The following is a 19,198-nucleotide window of genomic DNA, read 5'->3' as shown; positions in this document are numbered from 1 at the left end:
TTATCTCTCCCTTTCTCTTCGTACACATCTGAGCTGCCGATGAACATCACCCAGTCACTTTTTTCCTGCAGTCCCCTGGCGGAGCAGCCGGCGCAGGATCCCAACAGCGGGACCCCGGTCCCGCTCGCAGGGGAGCAGCGCCGCCTGAGGCCCAGCCTGCAGAAAACCACGGCACAGACCTCAGGCTTTGGGCAGCCCCTGCTCCCGCCGCGCTTTGCATTTATGCCACGTGGGCAGAGCCTTTCCACACGCCCCTCGGCTCCAGCCTGTTTCAGGGCACGGGGGGCACTTGGGGGGATCTCCCCTGGAGAGCGTGAGGGAGCAGAGGCCGCGCTGCCCGCACCGCCCGTGCCCACCCGCTCCCAGAACCCGCCGGGGCCGCCCGGGCGATGCCGCATCGTCTCTAGCACCTCTAGCATCTCTATCTTCTCTATCTGTTCCCGTCTCCATCCCGCCTTCCCGCCGCCCCGCCCGGGTCTGACCATAGAGTCGGAGCCTCCGAGGGGGAGCGAGGGGCGGCGGAAGCATCGAGCTGGGGCCGCCGCTTCCGGAGCGCGGCTCCGCGCCGCCACTCGGTGCCGGTGCAAGATGGCGGCGGGGCGGCGGCGGCGGGCGCGGGGCTGAGCGAGGCCGCTGCAGCCGGAGGGAGCCGGGCCCGGCCAGGCCCAGGGGTGAGGGGGCGCGGCGGGGCTGGGCTGCCGGGAGAAGAGAGGCGAGGAGAAGGCGGCAGTTCGCGCTGCCCCGTTTTCTTCTTCCTTCCATCGGGCGGGAGTAGGAGGCGGGGCTTTCTACCCCGTTTCCCCGTGGCCAAAAGAATAATGAATTTAGTGCGTGATTTATTATGTTTTTTTATTTTCCTTCGGCCTTTGGCTTGTTGCTTTGAAACTCTTTAGTCTGAGTCCTTAGAAGATGTGACACATCTTCGGGAGTTTGTTCTCTTTTCTTTTAGCCTTTAAATATTAGAAATAAGGGAAATACGAGGTGTTAATGTAACTCCTGCCTCAGTTTGGTGAGCTTCCCACCTAAAGAAGTGATAGAATCTTGCAAAATTGAAAACCAAACCCGCCAAAGTGTTTTGGCAGGGAAGGAGATTTGGAGGGGGAGGGAGAGAAGAAACATCCCTGGCTGTAGTTTGGACACTTACGTGGTTATCTGTAAGCTGAAGAAATTTCTAAAGACAGGAAATAATTTTTTTTCAGAATAATCCTACATTTGCTGATACAGTGGGTGCTGAGGAAGGGAGGAGATTCGTGGGGAAACATTTGAAACGGAAAAGTGAAAACTGGAGAGCACCTAACGAGAGTGAATGAGAAGCTAAACTCTGATACGCTCTTAAAAAAATAGAATATGTGTTTTTCCCTGTCCTGTACCCCTCCATAGTGCAAGCACAAAGCTTCTTGGTTTGAGTTGTAGTGTGAATAATAACTCATCAGTTAGTTTAAATTATAATCAACTAAAGTAGTAATAATTAGGTACTTAATTAAACAGTAGTACATTGTCAGAGTAGGGAAATTTTGATACAGGTGCTGAGCTCATAGTCAGGTTTGAGGACCTTTAAGGTATTTGAGCTCTTTGAGGGAGTAACTTGCTGAGAGAAGAGAAACAAGCATCCTCAAGCTACCAGTATGTAAGACCTGAAACCATGTCATCTTTTCCAGGTCCCTCCCTCTTTTTTAAGTTTTGTTTTTTGAGGCAGAAGAAAAAACATCAAAATGGGGCGGAGATCTACATCATCCACCAAGAGTGGGAAGTTTATGAATCCCACAGACCAGGCCCGTAAGTATCCATGAAAGCTAAGCAGGTGGGAATGGGGAGTGCCTAGAAGAGCAGATAAAAAGCTGTTTCTGAGGACAGAATCCTCATTTGTGGATCAGAACTGAGTTTCTCTAACTTGGATAATATTATCTGAGTTTTGTCTGGTGAGGCTGCTTGCTTTCATGCTTTTGCTCCTCTGAAGTATTTAACTCTTGTTTTTGCACAGGTTATCAGTGTTGGAAGGCCTTTGTACTTTGCTGTTGGATAAACTGCAGGCTGCTTCCTGGGACAGTGTTAATCTGTCCCGGGCATGAATTTGAGGACCATGTCAAATTTGGCAGGTGCTCTGGTTAGATGGGGGAGTTGTCTTACTGTTTTTTTTCTACTTTTGGTAACAGATGTTATCTACTTTTGGCCAGATGTTATCAATGCTCAGCGAATTAAGAAAATCCAGACTCCCACAGTGGATATGCTTTATTTCAGAGGCATTCTCAAAGCTTACGTATTTTTAAAGTGTGTTGTCTGATGACTCTATTTAAGGTTCTGTGCAGCAATCTTTTCATGATTGCACCTATCACTATGACTTTGGTTGCCTATTGTTCTGTTTTATATGGAAAAAGCCCTGCTTCTGGAGACATGAAGACTGCAGTATCTCATTTTTTCTTTTTTTTTTTTTTTCTGTATAAAAGACAAGAAATAGAAATCTATTTCATGCTATATTTCTCTCTCACTGGGAAGCTGAGTTACAGTAAGTCTTTGTAAAATGAGTGAGCTGTTGAGAAACAGCCCTAGTCTTGGTGAGGGAAGGGTTCTTCGTTAATTTGATTTTGTCTTTCAAGTTTTTATTTTCTTTTTCTTTTCCCCTCTAGGGAAGGAGGCTCGGAAAAGGGAATTAAAGAAGGTAAATAAAGAGATTAGGGAACATTTAGTTGGCATTTCCTATACTGTGTATCATGTGTGTGTTTGTAAGGGGCCATGAATAGACTGTGGATATTTTGGTTGATATCCTAAGACTGACTTTGGAAATACTATCCAAACACGTAGTTTAAAAAAACATGGAAATCTTGTTTGGAGTAAACATATCCCCAGCTGATTTTTAACTTGTAATTATTTTTGAAACATTGCTGGAAATACTTAGTAATTAGAAAGCCCCAAAACAACAAAGCAAAGAAGCAAGCAGCAAGCCAAATTAAATAAAAATAAAAAAAAATAAAACATCCAAAACTCACACACTTAATGTGTTTTACTGTGTTGAATGTGTGTGTCTTAGTTGGAGTGAAGGAATGATAGCAGCATTTGCAGTTTCCAAGGTAGTGGAATTAAAATTACCAGAAGCTTTAGCTACATTTGCTGCTGATTTGTGCCATGGTGAATGTTTTCAGGGCATTCTGAGGTGTGATTTTTTTCTTCAGACTGGAAATACTGAGAAAGGGGTAACAGATGTTTTGTGTCTTTCTGCTGTGAAACTTCTATCTGCTTGATCTCTGATCTTAGAACAAAAAGCAACGGATGATGGTACGAGCAGCTGTACTGAAGATGAAAGATCCAAAGCAGATTATCCGGGACATGGAAAAATTGGATGAGATGGGTGAGTGAGAAGTAGCAGGTGTTGGACTTAGGCAGTGGTTTATGTAGATGCACAGTGTAGTTTTAACAGCCAATGGGGGAGACTGAACTAGAGTAATCTTTTTTTCCTTTCCTGTTATAAGGTGGGGTTCTGTGAATATCTGGGGATTGATTATGATTTGAGGTGTTGTAGTGCCATCAAAGAGGACTTTTTTCCCCAGATGATGATTGATAAGAATAATGAATAGTGTGTGTGTGTGTGCTGCTGATGTAGAGTTCAAGGAGGGGATTGTCATAAGACTGAAAACTTCCTGAAAACAGGGATTTGAGCTTGCTTTGAAATAGTTTCATTCATCATAGTTGTGCTGTAGAGTAATTTGCAAATTTTTTGTCACTTTTTTTGCTGCTTTGGATCAGAGTTTAACCCGGTACAGCAGCCACAACTTAATGAAAAGGTGCTGAAGGATAAACGCAAAAAGCTCCGTGAGACTTTTGAACGTATCTTGCGGCTCTATGAGAAGGAAAATCCTGACATCTATAAAGAACTGCGCAAGTTGGAAGTAGAGTATGAGCAGAAGAGAGCGCAACTCAGCCAGTATTTTGATGCTGTCAAGGTAATGCTTACTGTATTTGAGTCTTGTAACTGTGGTAGTGTATTCTCTTTGCTCATAAGGTGTGACAATTACAGAGGAAAGGAGATTTACATGAGTTCAGCATCATGTGGCCCATATGAAATATTTGCTTAGTACCTCAAATTAGAGCATTTCAGTGAGGACAGTGTTGATTGTCAGGTCACAGTTTGGGTCTGATACACTGGTCTCATTCAACATGAAAGGAGGAAAGGGAAATTTGTGTTGCAGATCAACAATGTCAGCCTTTTGTTTTCTGTATTAAAGAGAGAACAAGCCTGTGAGTGTGCAGTTGATACTTCTATGAATTTCTGCTAAATCTCTTGCTGGAAATAATGAGGATCCTTTGTCATTCCTTTAAAGATCTTTCTCTACTATTCCTCCCTACTGTGCTGGAGAGCATAGTGCTGTGCAAGTGCAAGGATCTGTAAGACTTTTTTTTTTTTTTCCCCCCCTTTCCTTTGGAACATGCAGCAGTCTGTAACTTGAATACTTAAAAAAAACCACAAAAGCACAGCCATGCTTTTCTGCAGCCTCTTCATTTTGTAGACTGAAGGTCCAAAAGACGATGGAAACCTGACTGAGTTTTTACTGAAATACTAAAGCTTTTCATGGGTGCATGTGCTTTGGTTTGCATTGAAAGCTTTTACTGTTGACACTTTCCCAAATTTCTTTCATGGACTGCTGAAAGATAACACACCCTAAGAACAAACACATTTGACAAATGGAGGCAGGTTCCATATGTTCTATACTTTAAAAAGTAGTGAGTTTGTGCAGTAGCTTCTGTGGGAGTAACCCATTCTCCTTTTTTTTCCACCGCTCCCTTCCAGAATGCTCAGCATGTTGAAGTGGAAAGTATCCCCTTACCAGATATGCCTCATGCTCCCTCCAACATCCTCATACAGGACATTCCCCTTCCAGGGGCTCAGCCACCTTCTATCCTCAAGAAGACATCAGCCTATGGGTAAGTGGAAAAAGAAACTTACAGGGGAGGTAAAAAGGAAGCACTCATATTATAGGAGAGGAGCTAGGGATAGAAGCAGAGGTAATATTGACTCGTATTGACAGGAATTCTGTGCAAGTGAATTGTGCTTTCTTTTAACCAAAGCCCTTTCTAATCTTTCCCCACGATTGCAGATTTTTGTTTAAATTTCTTTGAGTTATACATTATGCCTTCTTGTTTTTGTCTTTTTCATATCAGGAAAACTTAGAGCCTTACTGTTTTGAACATAAATGCCCCCTAAATGGCCATATGTGCGTTCTTTTGTCCTGCTGGCATATTCAGTGTAAATGAGTAGTTCATATAAACTCCTAGTTTGCTTGGTTTTATTTTGTTGCTTTTTTTTTTTCATTCTAGTGCTAGTTTTTTTTCTATTTCTTTCTGAATAGCCTTCTGTTTTCACTAACCCTGTGATTATTTCATTCTTCTGTGGTAGGATTCAATAGCTGATTTTTTTTAGTATTGTCTTCAGTTGCTTTCAGAGTGTCTTGGTTTGAAAGGAGAGGTGTCTGCTAAGGAAGGCAGGAACCTCCCTTGAAATGGAAAAATGTAACCCCCCACTGCCTCTGAATTATTATAATCTTGAAATCAAGGGGCTCTCAGGCAAAGATATGGGAATAGGAATAACAGTTCTTTACTAGGAAGATTAAAATATAAAAATGCAGTAGTACAAAAAAAAAAAAACAACCTCTGACAGAATCAGAATATAACCTGACACCTTGTTGGTCAGGCTTTTGATAGCAGTCTGATTAAATGATGGCTGCAGTCCTCCTGGAGCGACAAATGTGGTTCTGTTGAAGCAGTGATTGTGTAGAAGGGTGTAGTTTTCCTCCTCCTCTCGCTGGGTGGAGCATCTCACAATGGGATGATGTACTTTTATCAGTCAGATGGTGAGTGACTCAGTGGCCCATTAACAGAAGATATCCCCCTTGGAATTATGAGGGATGGGTCATGGAAGAGATAAAGAACACTGCCCCTTCTGGTTTTAACAGATGATAATAGAATACATACTTTTGGTTACATCTTGCTTTGCAACCCAAGACACAGAGGAGCTTTTGTCTGATCTTCTGCAGTCATATCTTTGTATGAGGTTGTAAACTCCTTGTGTTAAATCTATACTTTTTAAATGTTCCTTTTAAGAAGGATTTTTGATGTTCCTTTTTAGAAGTCTGTATAAGCAGTGGTGAGAGAAGGCTAAATAATTCTACTAAAGGCATGTTTACTTTAATTGTGTTCCTACATTTCTCATTTCCTTTCTTATTTCCAGACCACCAGTTCGGTCCATTTCTGTGCTTCCTCCTCCGGGGCTTGGTGTTCCACGTTTACCTCCAGGCAGGAAGCCCCCTGGGCCTCCACCAGGGCCACCCCCACCTCAGGTCCTGCAGATGTATGGCCGTAAAGTGGGTTTCACCTTGGATGTGGCTCCTCGAAGGCGAGAGGAGGAGATTTCTTACAGTTCTGAAGCAGGTAAGGGCTTTCCTATTCCTCTCTGGGGTTTTCCTTGAACGCTGTTTTGCTATGGATTGTGCTGCTGTGAATACACTTCGCCCTTGACAGTGTTCTCTGGGCAGTATGAGTGTTAGCACTATTTGAAGGATTCTTACTAAGTCATTGCTCCTGTGAGCTAATTCAGATATATTCATAATATCTGCAATTTTGCTACCAGCTGTATTTTTAAATGCTGAAATTTAATTACATGTCTCAGGTCCTTTTTTTTTTACTAGGTTTCACAGACTAGATTTTTTTGGATCAACCCTTAACAGTGTTGAAACATTGTTCATATTAACTTTAAAAAACCCAATTGCTCTTGGAGTAATCTCCTATTTAAAAAAATTCATCAAATAAACACCCCCAAACCAAAACCACTACAAAACTCACAACCAGCCCTGAGTGTGCATTTGCTAGGAGAACATACGTCCTCTTTTTCATACAGTTGTTGTATCATTAGCTTTATTTCATGCCAGAAAGCATCAAAATATTTCATTGTTGGGCAATTGCTGAATAGAAATTAATGAATGAGTTGCAGTAGCAGTTGCCTTCACTTTTTTGCTGTGCAAATTAATCATCAGGTTAATGTGAAATCTCACAGATTTTCCAAAATCTCCTTTAAAAAGGATAAAAAATAAAGGGATGACAGTTTGTCCATGCTTTTGCTAAGGGGAATGCTGTGACTGTAAACATACACCGGTGTGAAAAAATATTTTGTATTTGGAGTTCATGCATTTCCTAATACTTTACTTTGCTTTCTGCAGGACAGCGAGGCCATGATGATGACATGTCCAGCACTAGTGAGGATGAAGGTTACCCTGAGGATATGGATCAAGATAAGCACGATGAGAGCAGCGATGACAGTGACAGCGATAGGTCAGATGCAGACAGTGAAGGAGAGGACTTCCTGCATCGTGATAATGACAAGGAGAGGGAAGGTGGTGAAGAAAAGAAATCAGGTATGAAGGGGAAATGAGAGACTAGGGGTTGATTTTTCAAAAGAAAAACACTATTTGATAGAGTTAAGGGTGTGTATATAATTTATTTAGTTTATTTAGTAACTCACCTAAATTCCAGCTAAAGGATTTTTACTAATAAATGGGTCAGAAGGAGGCTATTTAGAAGTGAAGCAACTTTCTGATAAACCTGTTTTCTTAAAAGATGTGTTAGCTCATGGCCACAAGCCATTTTTCACCTGAATCATTGCATTGATAATCATTGCACTGATTGCATCATTGGTAAGATACGTGACAAAATTAAACCTCAGTGTAAAATATGCTCATTTTCTTGGGCGAGACCAGTTGGTAGAGAGTACTAGGTTAGCAAAACTTCCAGCAATCAGAAAGACCTCTTATCTAAGTCGCATCATTATGTTAGACTGATAAGCTATCCATACTAGGTATTCATGTAACTATCTGTTTTTTCTTACTTTCTTCCCACCTCCTGTCACCCTTATCTGTACCCTGCTTTCCCCAGGTCACAGTGTTCGGTTTGCAGACATGCCTGGGAAGTCACGAAAAAAGAAAAAGAACATGAAAGAACTGACTCCACTCCAGGCCATGATGTTACGAATGGCAGGTGAGTAAGGTGGATGTAATATGTGGTGATATGCCATTAGGTTTCCAGTTAAGGTTTCTTTGGGCAGCTCACTTTGCACAGGTTTTATTTTATAGAGTAAATATTTTATGGTCATAATGGAGGCTCTGCTGAAAGTATCAGCTCTTGTCAGGTCTTTGAGTTATAGTTTGGGTTTTGCTCTTTTTTTTCTTTTGTTGTTTGTTTTTTTTAGTTTTGTAGGTTATTTTAATTTTTTTTTTGTTTAAGTAATGTGTGTGTTTTGCATAGCAGAGTTGAAGTTAAGAGTAGCAATTTACTGTTTTTTTCTTCTAAACTTTTTCTTGCTTAACTTTTAAACAGTTGTTCAAATGAAATACGAATCTCTTGGTGAAAGAGAAAGGGTGACATTGTTTATGTGCTCAGCATATAACTTGTAAGGATTTATACTCCCTAAAATACCCTTCTGCTGAGATAAGTTAACTAATAAAACAAACTTTGTTTTTTTAAGAAGAAACTCCAGTATCTTTCAAAGCTGCAGAAGTTTATTTGACATGGGGATTATATTTATTGTGGCACTGTGTCCCCAGCCTCCTTTTGCCTCATCCCTCCACAAACTCCCTTAAGGCAGAGATTAAATAGCAGCAGTTTGGGTTGGCAGTACAAATTACAGGTCCCAGAGTAACACATAACTTCTTATTGTCAGAGCTCTCTCTAGAACGGCAATGATTTTTCTATTACTGTTTTTATTTGTTTTGATTTTATGTTTAACAGTAAAAAGTGATCAGATTTCTTCCCTTTGAAGTAAGGTTTATATTTTGCTTCTTTTTATTTTATTCTGTGTACTCAGTTTTCTGTGTTGTTCACAAAGATGTTATGCGTACAGAGATTTTATAAGTGTATCTCCATATCCAGGTCAGGAAATTCCAGAAGAAGGGAGAGAAGTGGAGGAATACTCAGAAGAAGAGGAGGAGGAGGAGGAGGACTCTGAGTCTGAAGAGACATCACAGCAACAGCAGCAGCAACAGCTCAGTGAGGAAGCACTTGCAGAGACCGGGTCTTCTACTGCGACTTCCCAGGCGCAGCAGCAGCAGCAGAGTGCACAGGCTGTGCCCCCAACTCAGATACAGGCACCTCCCATGCCTGGGCCTCCTCCGCTGGGACCACCTCCAGCCCCTCCACTGAGACCCCCAGGCCCACCCACTGGCCTTCCTCCTGGCCCTCCACCAGGTGAATACTTGATTTACTCTGCTTTGAAGGATGCAGGTTCTCAGTTTGGGAGTTTGGCAGCTGCAGAATGTGCTGCAGATGGAGTATATGTACCCAGTTACCCAAACCTGTCTACATTATCATTGCTGTACCTTGCTTTTGATTGAGGCCTCAGGTTCCTGTAGCTGTAGCCTTCCTGATGGTTGTCTTTCTTAGAGCCAGTGTATGAAGTGGAGTGAAAGAGCAAAAGGACTTATTTTTAGGCTAGAGGAAAAATCAAAAGCCACAGAGAAAGGTTTTTATCTTTTTTAAATTCTGAAAAACTCAGTTCAGGAGCTGTTACCAGTTACTGCTTAATTATATGGGGAGGAACCCTTTTTCCATGATATGTTTGACTTTCATAAAGATGCTTTAGCTGTGTAACTGCTGCCTCTGCTTGAAATTTTTAGAAATTCTATTTAATATGGCAGGTATGCAATACAGCATTCATTCATTGAAGATCTTTATTCTTAGCTGATGAGATAGTTGCTGGGATATATTTTTAACTGTGAATTAAATTTCTTTTGTTTCATGAATGCTTTCAGGAGCTCCTCCGTTTCTGAGACCTCCTGGGTTACCAGGCTTGCGTGGGCCTTTGCCTCGACTGCTGCCACCAGGTCCTCCCCCAGGACGACCGCCTGGTCCTCCCCCAGGCCCCCCACCAGGTCTGCCCCCAGGTCCTCCTCCACGTGGTCCTCCTCCTCGTCTGCCCCCTCCTGCCCCACCAGGTAAGGGCTTCTGTTTGTTTCAGTGCCAAGGGCCTTGTTGCTTTGTTTTTGCAGTCTTGGCTGGGGTGATCAAGTCAGCGAGGTATAATGGGCTGCCAATTGGTCTTTATTCCCATCTGTGGCTGCATTGTGCTATGTGCTGTTACATTATTCTGTGCAATAACAAGTAAGTGCTGTGCATAGTTTGGTAGCAGGAAATCTGCCCTCAAAAAGGGAATTTCAGAGTTTTAACTTCTGCTCTGCTGGACTCTTTTTGAACAGCCTCTGGGTGCTGTAATGATGCTCCACTAAATGAGTTGGAGATCCGAATATTTATTTTTTGTGCCCGGGTCAGGCATTTCTGATGACTGAAATTCCAGTGGGATGGATTGTCAAGAAACTTTATTCTCAGATTATAACTTTAAATTTAAAAGGGAGCAATAAACAAACTCCTGTAGCTTTTAGAGTCTGAAGAGCAGCATTTTCAACCCAGCATTTAGTGCAGATTTAAAAATGTTTTGTTTTTTTTTTTAAACCGGTGCTGCTGCATCTTGTTGGGGGTTGTTTCGTTTTGCTTTTTGTCCTTAACATTCTGAGCCTGTGCACTTCTTTGCTCAAATATTTTGAAATTCCTAGATGTGGAGCCAGCTCATGCTTGCTTTTCTTGTTACAGGTATCCCTCCTCCTCGCCCAGGCATGTTACGGCCACCTCTGGTGCCTCCCTTAGGACCTGCCCCACCTGGGCTCTTTCCACCAGCTCCCATTCCAAATCCTGGGGTACTGAGCGCCCCTCCCAGCTTGATTCAGCGGCCCAAGGCGGATGACACCAGTGCGGCCACCATCGAGAAGAAAGCCACGGCCACCATCAGCGCCAAGCCACAGATCACCAACCCCAAGGCAGAGATCACACGCTTTGTGCCCACTGCCTTGCGAGTGCGCCGCGAGAATAAAGGGGCTTCCGCTGCCTCCCAGAGAAAACAAGATGATGAGCCTGCCCTCCCGTTAACCAAAGCTGCCCCTAAGGCTGGATCATCTGCCCCTATCTCTGTACAGACAAAGGATGATGTGTATGAAGCCTTCATGAAAGAAATGGAAGGTCTCCTGTGACCTGTCGTAGTCCTAGTCAGCTTTCCTTGCCCCTCTGAACATGGATCACATCACTGTGGAGGGAGAAGAAGGGAAAGTCCTCCTGCAAACAACGAAAGGGCATGACTGGAAATAGTTCCCTACCCTCAGGTTAACTTGCCAGTGTGCTGTGAATAGAGACCGCTGCAGCTGAGGTGTGCCTGGGACCACCTTTGAGAGCCACCATGTCCACTTGGTGAAAGGAAATCAGTAAAGAAGGCGATGCTGCTCCCCTCAAGTACTCCCCCTTCCGTGGAGGAAGATAATGATACTCTGGGAACAGGGGTGACTATTCCCTGCCTGAATCCTTACACACCCTGAGTGCTCTGGTGAGGGTAGTGGAACAGGTTTTCAAGGAGCCAGAAAAGTGTTAGCAGCATTTCATACACAGATGGTTGTCCGGTTTTTATTTTCTGTACTGTTGTTGGGGTTTTTTTTCTGTAAATATTTTATAATCATGTTTTTTTTAGTTGCAGTGAGGTTGATCAATCATCTTTCTTCCAGGGTAGTCAGGGAGGTAATTTGTTGCGTATACTGTACACTGGAATTTTGCACCCTATCCCCTTTATGATCATCTTGATGGATTTTTGTTGGCTGGGGAAACTTCATTTTGTCTTGTGAAAGACAATAAACATTCAGTGTATCAAAATGCCGCTTTCCCTGTGATTTGTGTAAAACTAGCAGGCAGGTAGAGGGCGGGGAGGGTTCTTTGCTCACCTTGGGAGGCGATAGAGGCATTCAGAACCTCGGAAAAGAAAAGCAATAATCACGTTGTAAGTAATATATCCTTACTTTTTCCCCACTAAACTTCTGCTGTATTCTTGTTTTTATCTCTTTTAACCTTTATTGATAGCTAGTCAAAACATAAGTCCTGAAATACTACTAATTACAGAACAATTTATATACTCTGATTGGGAGGTTTGCTTCATATCAAGCCTCAGATAACCACAGGGTGCATGATGGACAGGCTGCCTTAAGTAAAAATTAGTACAAATTTTAATGTCAAAAGATTGACTGACAGATAATTTTACTTGTGGCTAATAATATTAAGATACCAGACTAGCAGATACCTCAAAGAATACATTTAGTTTGCTCTAAGTTTAAGGCTTAGCTGAATGCACTGTGTTTTGAGGTTAAATTTGCTATAAGGAGACAAAGTTAGTTAGTAACTAAAATTACACTTGAAAACTTTGAATCTGTTTTCACAAATTCTGAACACAATCAAAAAGGTTTGCACAGAAATGTATCAGATATATATATATAATACTCTATACTAATCAGTTAATGTAAAATTTACATGAACCCACCCACTAGTGCTTATTCCCCGCCTACCTAATGCATATTGTGTGATGTAACTTTACACAATTCTTGAAACACTTTAGTTCTTTATTAAGCAACTTCTATTGTAGAAGTTATCAGATGACAGCAGTTATGTTTACAAAAGTTGAGAAGATCAGCCAGGAGACATAATTCAGCTTGTAAACACTAGTTACGGGTTTGATTATAGCAATACTGGAGTAGTTTGTCTCTAGAGCCAGAGAAACGTTTCGTATTAGGTGTTCCTGCCTAGTTTCTACACACATCAGTAGAAGTGAGGTGTAAATGCTCATACTGAAAGTAAAGCTTCTCTTTTATCATAGCAGTATGATACTTTTTAAAGTATCGCTGTAATAGCATTTCTGAGGTTTAAAATACGGGATTATTTCTAAATCGACAGCGATGGCTTTTAGAGGGTGTTTCCCCGCTTCCGGGGAGGCAGCTGCTCTCCTCCGTTCCCCGGGGGCGGCGGGGAGGCGTTTCCCGGGGCCGGCCTTGCTCCCCGCGCGGGGCGGGCTCCGAGCGGGGCCGGGGCCGGCAGCGGGGGCGGCTCCGCGGGAGCGGCGACCGCCGGCTCTTATTGGTCAGATTTGGATCCGCGCCGCCATTGGTCGGAGCGAGTCGGAGCGCGCCGCAGCCAATCAGAGAGCCAGCGGGGCGCGCGCAGGGGCTATAAAAGCGGCCGCTCGCGGGGCGCAGGGACACGTGACAGCGTCAGTTCGGGCAGCGGCGGAGCGGCAGCGTCGGCAGCGATGTCCGGGCGCGGGAAGCAGGGCGGGAAGGCGCGCGCCAAGGCCAAGTCGCGCTCGTCGCGGGCCGGGCTGCAGTTCCCCGTGGGCCGCGTGCACCGGCTGCTGCGCAAGGGCAACTACGCGGAGCGCGTGGGCGCCGGCGCCCCGGTGTACCTGGCGGCCGTGCTGGAGTACCTGACGGCCGAGATCCTGGAGCTGGCGGGCAACGCGGCCCGCGACAACAAGAAGACGCGCATCATCCCCCGCCACCTGCAGCTCGCCATCCGCAACGACGAGGAGCTCAACAAGCTGCTGGGCAAGGTGACCATCGCGCAGGGCGGCGTGCTGCCCAACATCCAGGCCGTGCTGCTGCCCAAGAAGACCGACAGCCACAAGGCGAAAAGCAAGTGAAACAAATCCGAGGGGCGTCCCCGCCTCAAAAAGTAACCCAAAGGCTCTTTTCAGAGCCACCCACTTACTCAAAAAAGGAGCTGTACATCCTAGAGAAAAATAAAACGCCATACCGTTTTCTAAAAAGCCAAAATAGAAACCAAAATGATCAACCCCCCCCACCCCAAATCTTTTACCTTAGCTGTTGAAAAAAATTCAAACCACCCCAAACGCTTTGTATTTTAGCTCTTAAATTAAAATTTTGAAAAACCCACTGTATAGCAAGACGTAGATGAGATATGCCTATTAAAATAAACACGATTTATTTAATGTGATATAAATCACTTTGTGCTGGTAGGGGCGAGAAAGTCTGATAAGAGTGTAGGAAACAGCCCACAGCCCCATCATGCCTCCCCTTTTTCAGCTCGGCCCTATGTGAAGTTCAGGTAGTTCCCTGATGTCTTTAAAAACAGCCCTGCCCCCTCTAAACGACTACCAGACCTACAGATATTGTTGGAGGTGTTCTGGTTTTTTTTTGTTTTGTTGGTTTGGCTTTTTTGTTGTTGTATGTATTAAAAGGCGTTCTGGTTACTAACTCTTCTTATTAATAATCTTTGAGCTGCTGAACTAATTTTCTGCCTCAAATCTGAAGGAGTTTGGGAATAATTGTTGATCAGAATGCACAGGCAATCTGAGGTGAAAAAGACTTGCCAGTTTTGAGTCTGTCTCACACATATGCTAAGTATAAACCATAAATAAGTTGAAACAGAAAACCTGCTATTATTTGTAAAAAAACATATTTTAACAATTTGAAAACATAAATAACTTGAGTCATTACATTGTCCAGAATTTTACTATCACCAGCAGTTACAACAGCAAGAGGTAAAAAGGTGTTTACAGGCCTTTTTCAAAATAGTGAGTTGTAGGCATTAATGAACATATCAGAGAGTACTTCTTTTAATTCTTTGTACTCTGAAAACCAAATTGCATTTATTTTTAATTGAAGCTTGGTCTTGGAAAAATGCATCTGAAGACTGTCCCCCTCTCGCTTAGCAGCCAGTTGTTTCAGTGTAGCAGGTACATCAAGACATGCCATTTTTAGTATTAATTCCAATGTAGGGATCAGTCTTACTGTGGCTGGACAGTAAGAAAATTGAATATTTGGGAAAGTGCTGTGAAAGAGGAAACGTAAATGATCATTTGAGCAGGTTTTATTATGTTCAGGTAGTGGGAAAATCAGCTGCAGCAGCGTCTCCTTAGACAATGATGACTCAGATTTTTGTCAATCCGGCTGTATCAAAATATAAACACTGACATATTCTCAAACGATAGGATACTGGTTATCGTTATTAACAAAAACTGGTCGTGTTAAGTTTTTATATCACCTTATTTATTAAGGAAGTATTTCTGTAGCAGAGGACGAGGGAACCATGTCTGCTTTGTGTACACTGAGCAAAGCAGCACAAACTGCTAAGGCTGTAAAAAGTCACCTCCTTTGGTGGGACAAAAAGCCCTTCACAGGACTTTAACCTGCTCCTCGCCTTGCCAGATAACGCACTAATTTAATTTATCTCAATTATTTTGAAAGAGGTAAAGGATTTTGGACAAAGGAGCTAATTTCCAATCCATATGCAGTGCTCGAGATGAGCCTGTGTTACTTCCTCCTCTTTGAAATCAAATTGCGACTAAAATATCGATTTAAATCCACGATTTTCAGCTCAGATTAAGAGAAGACCCTTTAAAGAATACTAATTAATTACTTTGGAAATCTAGTTCCCCACATCGCGGTTTTTATTTAGAAGGAAAAACAAAAGTTTCTGTCTCCCGAGGTCTGTTCAGGTCCAGGACTCGGTGTTTATCGCCTCTTTTTTAGCTCACCCGTTGCCTCTTCGAAAGGAAACTTGGCCGAGGGGAACAAGAGTCTTTCTTTTCCACGCCGCTGCGAACCGGGGGGGGGTCGGTGGCGGAAATTCTGATAAAAACAGCCGTTTTTGGCTCCTAAGAAACACAAAATGAGCGGCGAGAAGGGACCTTTCTGCCGTGCAGCGGGGCGGGCTCTGCAACGCACCAATCACCGCGCGGCTCCGCTCTATAAATACGAGGCCGCCGACTTGCTCCAGGCCCAGTGATTTCCCTGGATCGTGGACGAAGGCCGACACAATGTCGGAGACCGCGCCTGTTGCCGCTCCCGCAGTCTCTGCTCCCGGCGCCAAGGCCGCCGCCAAGAAGCCGAAGAAGGCGGCGAGCGGCTCCAAAGCCCGCAAGCCCGCGGGGCCCAGCGTCACCGAGCTCATCACCAAGGCCGTGTCCGCCTCCAAGGAGCGCAAGGGGCTCTCCCTCGCCGCGCTCAAGAAGGCGCTGGCCGCCGGCGGCTACGATGTGGAGAAGAACAACAGCCGCATCAAGCTGGGGCTCAAGAGCCTCGTCAGCAAGGGCACCCTGGTGCAGACCAAGGGCACCGGCGCCTCCGGCTCTTTCAAGCTGAACAAGAAGCCGGGCGAGACAAAAGAAAAGGCAACGAAGAAAAAGCCGGCGGCCAAGCCGAAGAAGCCGGCGGCTAAGAAGCCCGCCAGCGCTGCCAAGAAGCCCAAGAAGGCGGCGGCGGTGAAGAAGAGCCCCAAAAAGGCGAAGAAGCCGGCGGCTGCAGCTGCCAAGAAAGCGGCCAAGAGTCCCAAGAAAGCCGCAAAGGCAGGCCGCCCCAAGAAGGCAGCGAAGAGCCCGGCTAAGGCGAAGGCGGTGAAACCCAAGGCGGCCAAGCCCAAGGCAGCCAAACCCAAAGCGGCCAAGGCAAAGAAAGCGGCGCCCAAAAAGAAGTAAGATGACCGAGAGAAATTGAGAGTCTACTCATTTAAATAAACCCAAAGGCTCTTTTAAGAGCCACCCACTTGCTCTCAAAAAGAGCTGAAACACTATACATCAGCCCAAATCACTTCAGCGATTTCGGTAGGGGAGTTTACACGGCATTAATAAAGTTCAGATTTTTGGGTACGCGAGCGTTCGGTAACGCCCGCGTGGGATATCGGGGCTTCCTTTAAAAGGAAACTTGTCCCTACGTGCAATTTGGGATCCCTGCGATAACAGCTGCGCCCGCCCCGCCCCCTGCTCACAGACCAGAGCGAGAAGAGGCGGCGTGGGCGGCCCGGCGAGCGCCCTGGGCTCCGGTGCCCGGGGGAGTTTAAAAAGTGCCGCCTTGGGCCGTGATTGGGCCCGCACCGCCTCCCGCCAGGCCCCGCCCTGCAGGGCGGTGGCCCCCCCGCTCCTCCGGTGCCGGCCCCGCGCGGGGAGCGAGCGCTGGCCCGCCGGGGACGCGCGGCACCGCTCGGCCCTCCCTCCCTGCCTCCCTCACCCCCTCCCTCCCCTGGCTCACGGCCTTGGAGCCGGGGGAGGCGGGGAGTGGAATAGAGAGGGGATGGGGAAACGTGCGGGCCGTGCCACGGCCCTGTCCGGCGGCAGCTGCTGCGCGGCTCCGCTCTCGCAGTGGCGCGGCGGGGCAGGAAGGGCTGCGGCCCCACTCTCCGGTTCTCCCCGGCTCCCAGGAAACCTTCCAGTATAAATCAATGATCGCTCCCTTCTTTAACTTTGGGACAGTGGTGTTTTAAGCCCAAAACCCACGCGTGTAAAGCAATTTTCCTGTAACCTAATCGAGTCCGGAAACGTACTTGAATGATAACAACCAGCATTGAATAAGGGTAACGTGGTAGGTTTGGGTACATGTAATAATAAACAACCCAGAAGACATACAAAGCCGCCTCAAAAATTAAACCAAGACAGAAAAAAAACCCTTTTATTTTGCTGTAGTGCACTGAAACTGAATGCTAGGTCTTCCAAGCAAAAGGAATTTAACGCTGAGAAAATTTAAGCAATTTTATCTTCCCCACGGGACTTGAACGGGACAAGTTGCTGCCGTTTTCAAGTCCCTTTTAAGATTAAACCAATTACAGGATTTGAACAGGTTTACATACCGCGCACATGCAAGCTTAGCTGGTTTAATAGGTACACAGAAACTTGCTACAAAAGACCTTGTTTACTGATTAACGTGCAAATGGGGTTAAGCTATTTACATACCTCCCCTACTGAAAGCACTGATTCAGCCCTTTTAATTGAAAAATTTGGTGGCTCTTAAAAGAGCCTTTGGGTTGAGAGTGACGGTCCGAGACGCCCTACTTGGAGCTGGTGTACTTGGTGACAGCCTTGGTGCCCTCGGACACGGCGTGCTTGGCCAGCTCGCCGGGCAGCAGCAGCCGCACGGCCGTCTGGATCTCCCGCGACGTGATGGTGGAGCGCTTGTTGTAGTGCGCCAGGCGCGACGCCTCGCCGGCGATGCGCTCGAAGATGTCGTTCACGAAGGAGTTCATGATGCCCATGGCCTTGGACGAGATGCCCGTGTCGGGATGCACCTGCTTCAGCACCTTGTACACGTAGATGGAGTAGCTCTCCTTGCGGCTCTTCTTGCGCTTCTTGTCGCCTTTCTTCTGCGTCTTGGTCACCGCCTTCTTGGAGCCCTTTTTGGGCGCGGGGGCGGACTTGGCCGGCTCGGGCATGGCTGCACTACTCTGACTGCTCACTCGCAGCGGAATGCCGACTAATGCGATTACTCCCCTATTTATAGGGCCCTTATGCAAATCGCTGGTATCAGAAATCAGCGCTTCCATTGGACGACAGCCGTACGACGTCATCCAGAGCACGAAGCGCTTTCCTATTGGTCCTTTTCAAAGCCCACGCTAGGATTGGTCGATGAGTCGAAGGCTATCAGCCAATCAGAACGGGCTCTTTCAATCCCAGCGTTCGGAGCCCGAGCGGCCGAGCCGCGGCCTCTCCCGGCGCGGGGTCACCCAGGAGCACCCAGCCCGTGTGCCCCCCGCAGCAGCCGCGGGGTTTGGAACAACAAAATGTACTTATGGACATTTCTACTGGTAAAAAAAAACAAACCCAAAACCAGAAACAAACAACTTGTGAGGGCATCTGCTACTCTTTTTTTTTTTTTTTTCTTCTACAAGAAGGAGCATACCTGCATGCTTCATACAATACTCTGCATTTGTAACAGCCACAAGATAAATGTAAAAGAGAAAAAGATGCATCCAGAAAAGATATAGAGAGTCTGGAATACAAACACTGTTAATCGTGTTTAGAATTAATCTTCTTGGCCCATAGAGCATTGCTTGTTTTTCATCGATTTAAATGAGATGGAAGCTGTGAATTAATTTGTAACATGAAATGATTTGATTTCTCCTAAGATGTAATAAATATTGTAACTATGTGTTCAAGTCAAGACCATGATAACCCTAAAAATTAAATGTGAATTTTATTCTGCAGTTTGAAATTATCATTAGCCAGAAAACCAAGCTGTTTTCTTGTTAATATCAGTTCATTCTACAAGAAAACATGATGCTTTTTCCTTTTGGAAACTTCAAGGGTTATTCAAAGATTGGACTGACCTGGTATCAGAGGAGAAAGGTTTCTTGTATAGTCCCATGCCACCTATCTGGCACAAGTGAAAAAAGAGATCTTAGGAAGGAGGGCTTGCTTGTGCTCTTTTTTCCTTTTTCCTGTGCTGAGCAGAAGGATAGATCCTCAAAGATTTCCAGCCTGTGTGCAAAATAATAGTATCTGAAGGGAAGCAGACTGAAAAAGGGTGGGATGTTTTTCCTTCCCAGTGAGAGAGGCTTGCTTGAAGGTGCTATACATTTC

The 19,198-nt window shown here is 45.2% G+C and overlaps 4 protein-coding genes across 4 annotated transcripts; 3 read left to right on the top strand and 1 right to left on the bottom strand.

Annotated features, from left to right (window-relative positions):
* Positions 1–548: 548 nt before the first annotated feature.
* WBP11 (WW domain binding protein 11) lies at positions 549–11,721 on the top strand. Its single transcript, XM_005519480.3, has 12 exons — positions 549–671; positions 1,659–1,776; positions 2,625–2,656; positions 3,250–3,343; positions 3,739–3,935; positions 4,781–4,914; positions 6,218–6,417; positions 7,203–7,397; positions 7,915–8,016; positions 8,908–9,222; positions 9,786–9,968; positions 10,621–11,721. Exons 2-12 carry the CDS (start codon positions 1,713–1,715, stop codon positions 11,052–11,054), a joined length of 1,950 nt encoding a protein of 649 aa, XP_005519537.1. The 5' UTR covers positions 549–671; positions 1,659–1,712; the 3' UTR covers positions 11,055–11,721.
* Positions 11,722–13,106: 1,385 nt separating this feature from the next.
* On the top strand, positions 13,107–14,076 carry LOC102107940 (histone H2A). The gene has a single exon (XM_005519481.3). It carries the CDS (start codon positions 13,142–13,144, stop codon positions 13,529–13,531), a length of 390 nt encoding a protein of 129 aa, XP_005519538.1. The 5' UTR covers positions 13,107–13,141; the 3' UTR covers positions 13,532–14,076.
* Positions 14,077–14,359: 283 nt separating this feature from the next.
* Positions 14,360–16,714, top strand: LOC102108678 (histone H1). Its single transcript, XM_005519485.3, has one exon. The coding sequence runs from the start codon at positions 15,671–15,673 to the stop codon at positions 16,325–16,327; it is 657 nt and encodes a 218-aa protein (XP_005519542.1). The 5' UTR covers positions 14,360–15,670; the 3' UTR covers positions 16,328–16,714.
* A 553-nt stretch (positions 16,715–17,267) lies between these two features.
* On the bottom strand, positions 17,268–18,069 carry LOC102108497 (histone H2B 1/2/3/4/6). The gene has a single exon (XM_005519484.3). The coding sequence runs from the start codon at positions 18,049–18,051 to the stop codon at positions 17,671–17,673; it is 381 nt and encodes a 126-aa protein (XP_005519541.1). The 5' UTR covers positions 18,052–18,069; the 3' UTR covers positions 17,268–17,670.
* Positions 18,070–19,198: the final 1,129 nt, after the last annotated feature.

The sequence above is a fragment of the Pseudopodoces humilis genome, chromosome 5 (assembly GCF_049639895.1).
Source record: "Pseudopodoces humilis isolate 2021_Gansu_Grassland_sample_001 chromosome 5, ASM4963989v1, whole genome shotgun sequence".
NCBI lineage: Eukaryota > Metazoa > Chordata > Aves > Passeriformes > Paridae > Pseudopodoces > Pseudopodoces humilis.
This window is presented reverse-complemented; position numbering and strand designations above follow the sequence as displayed.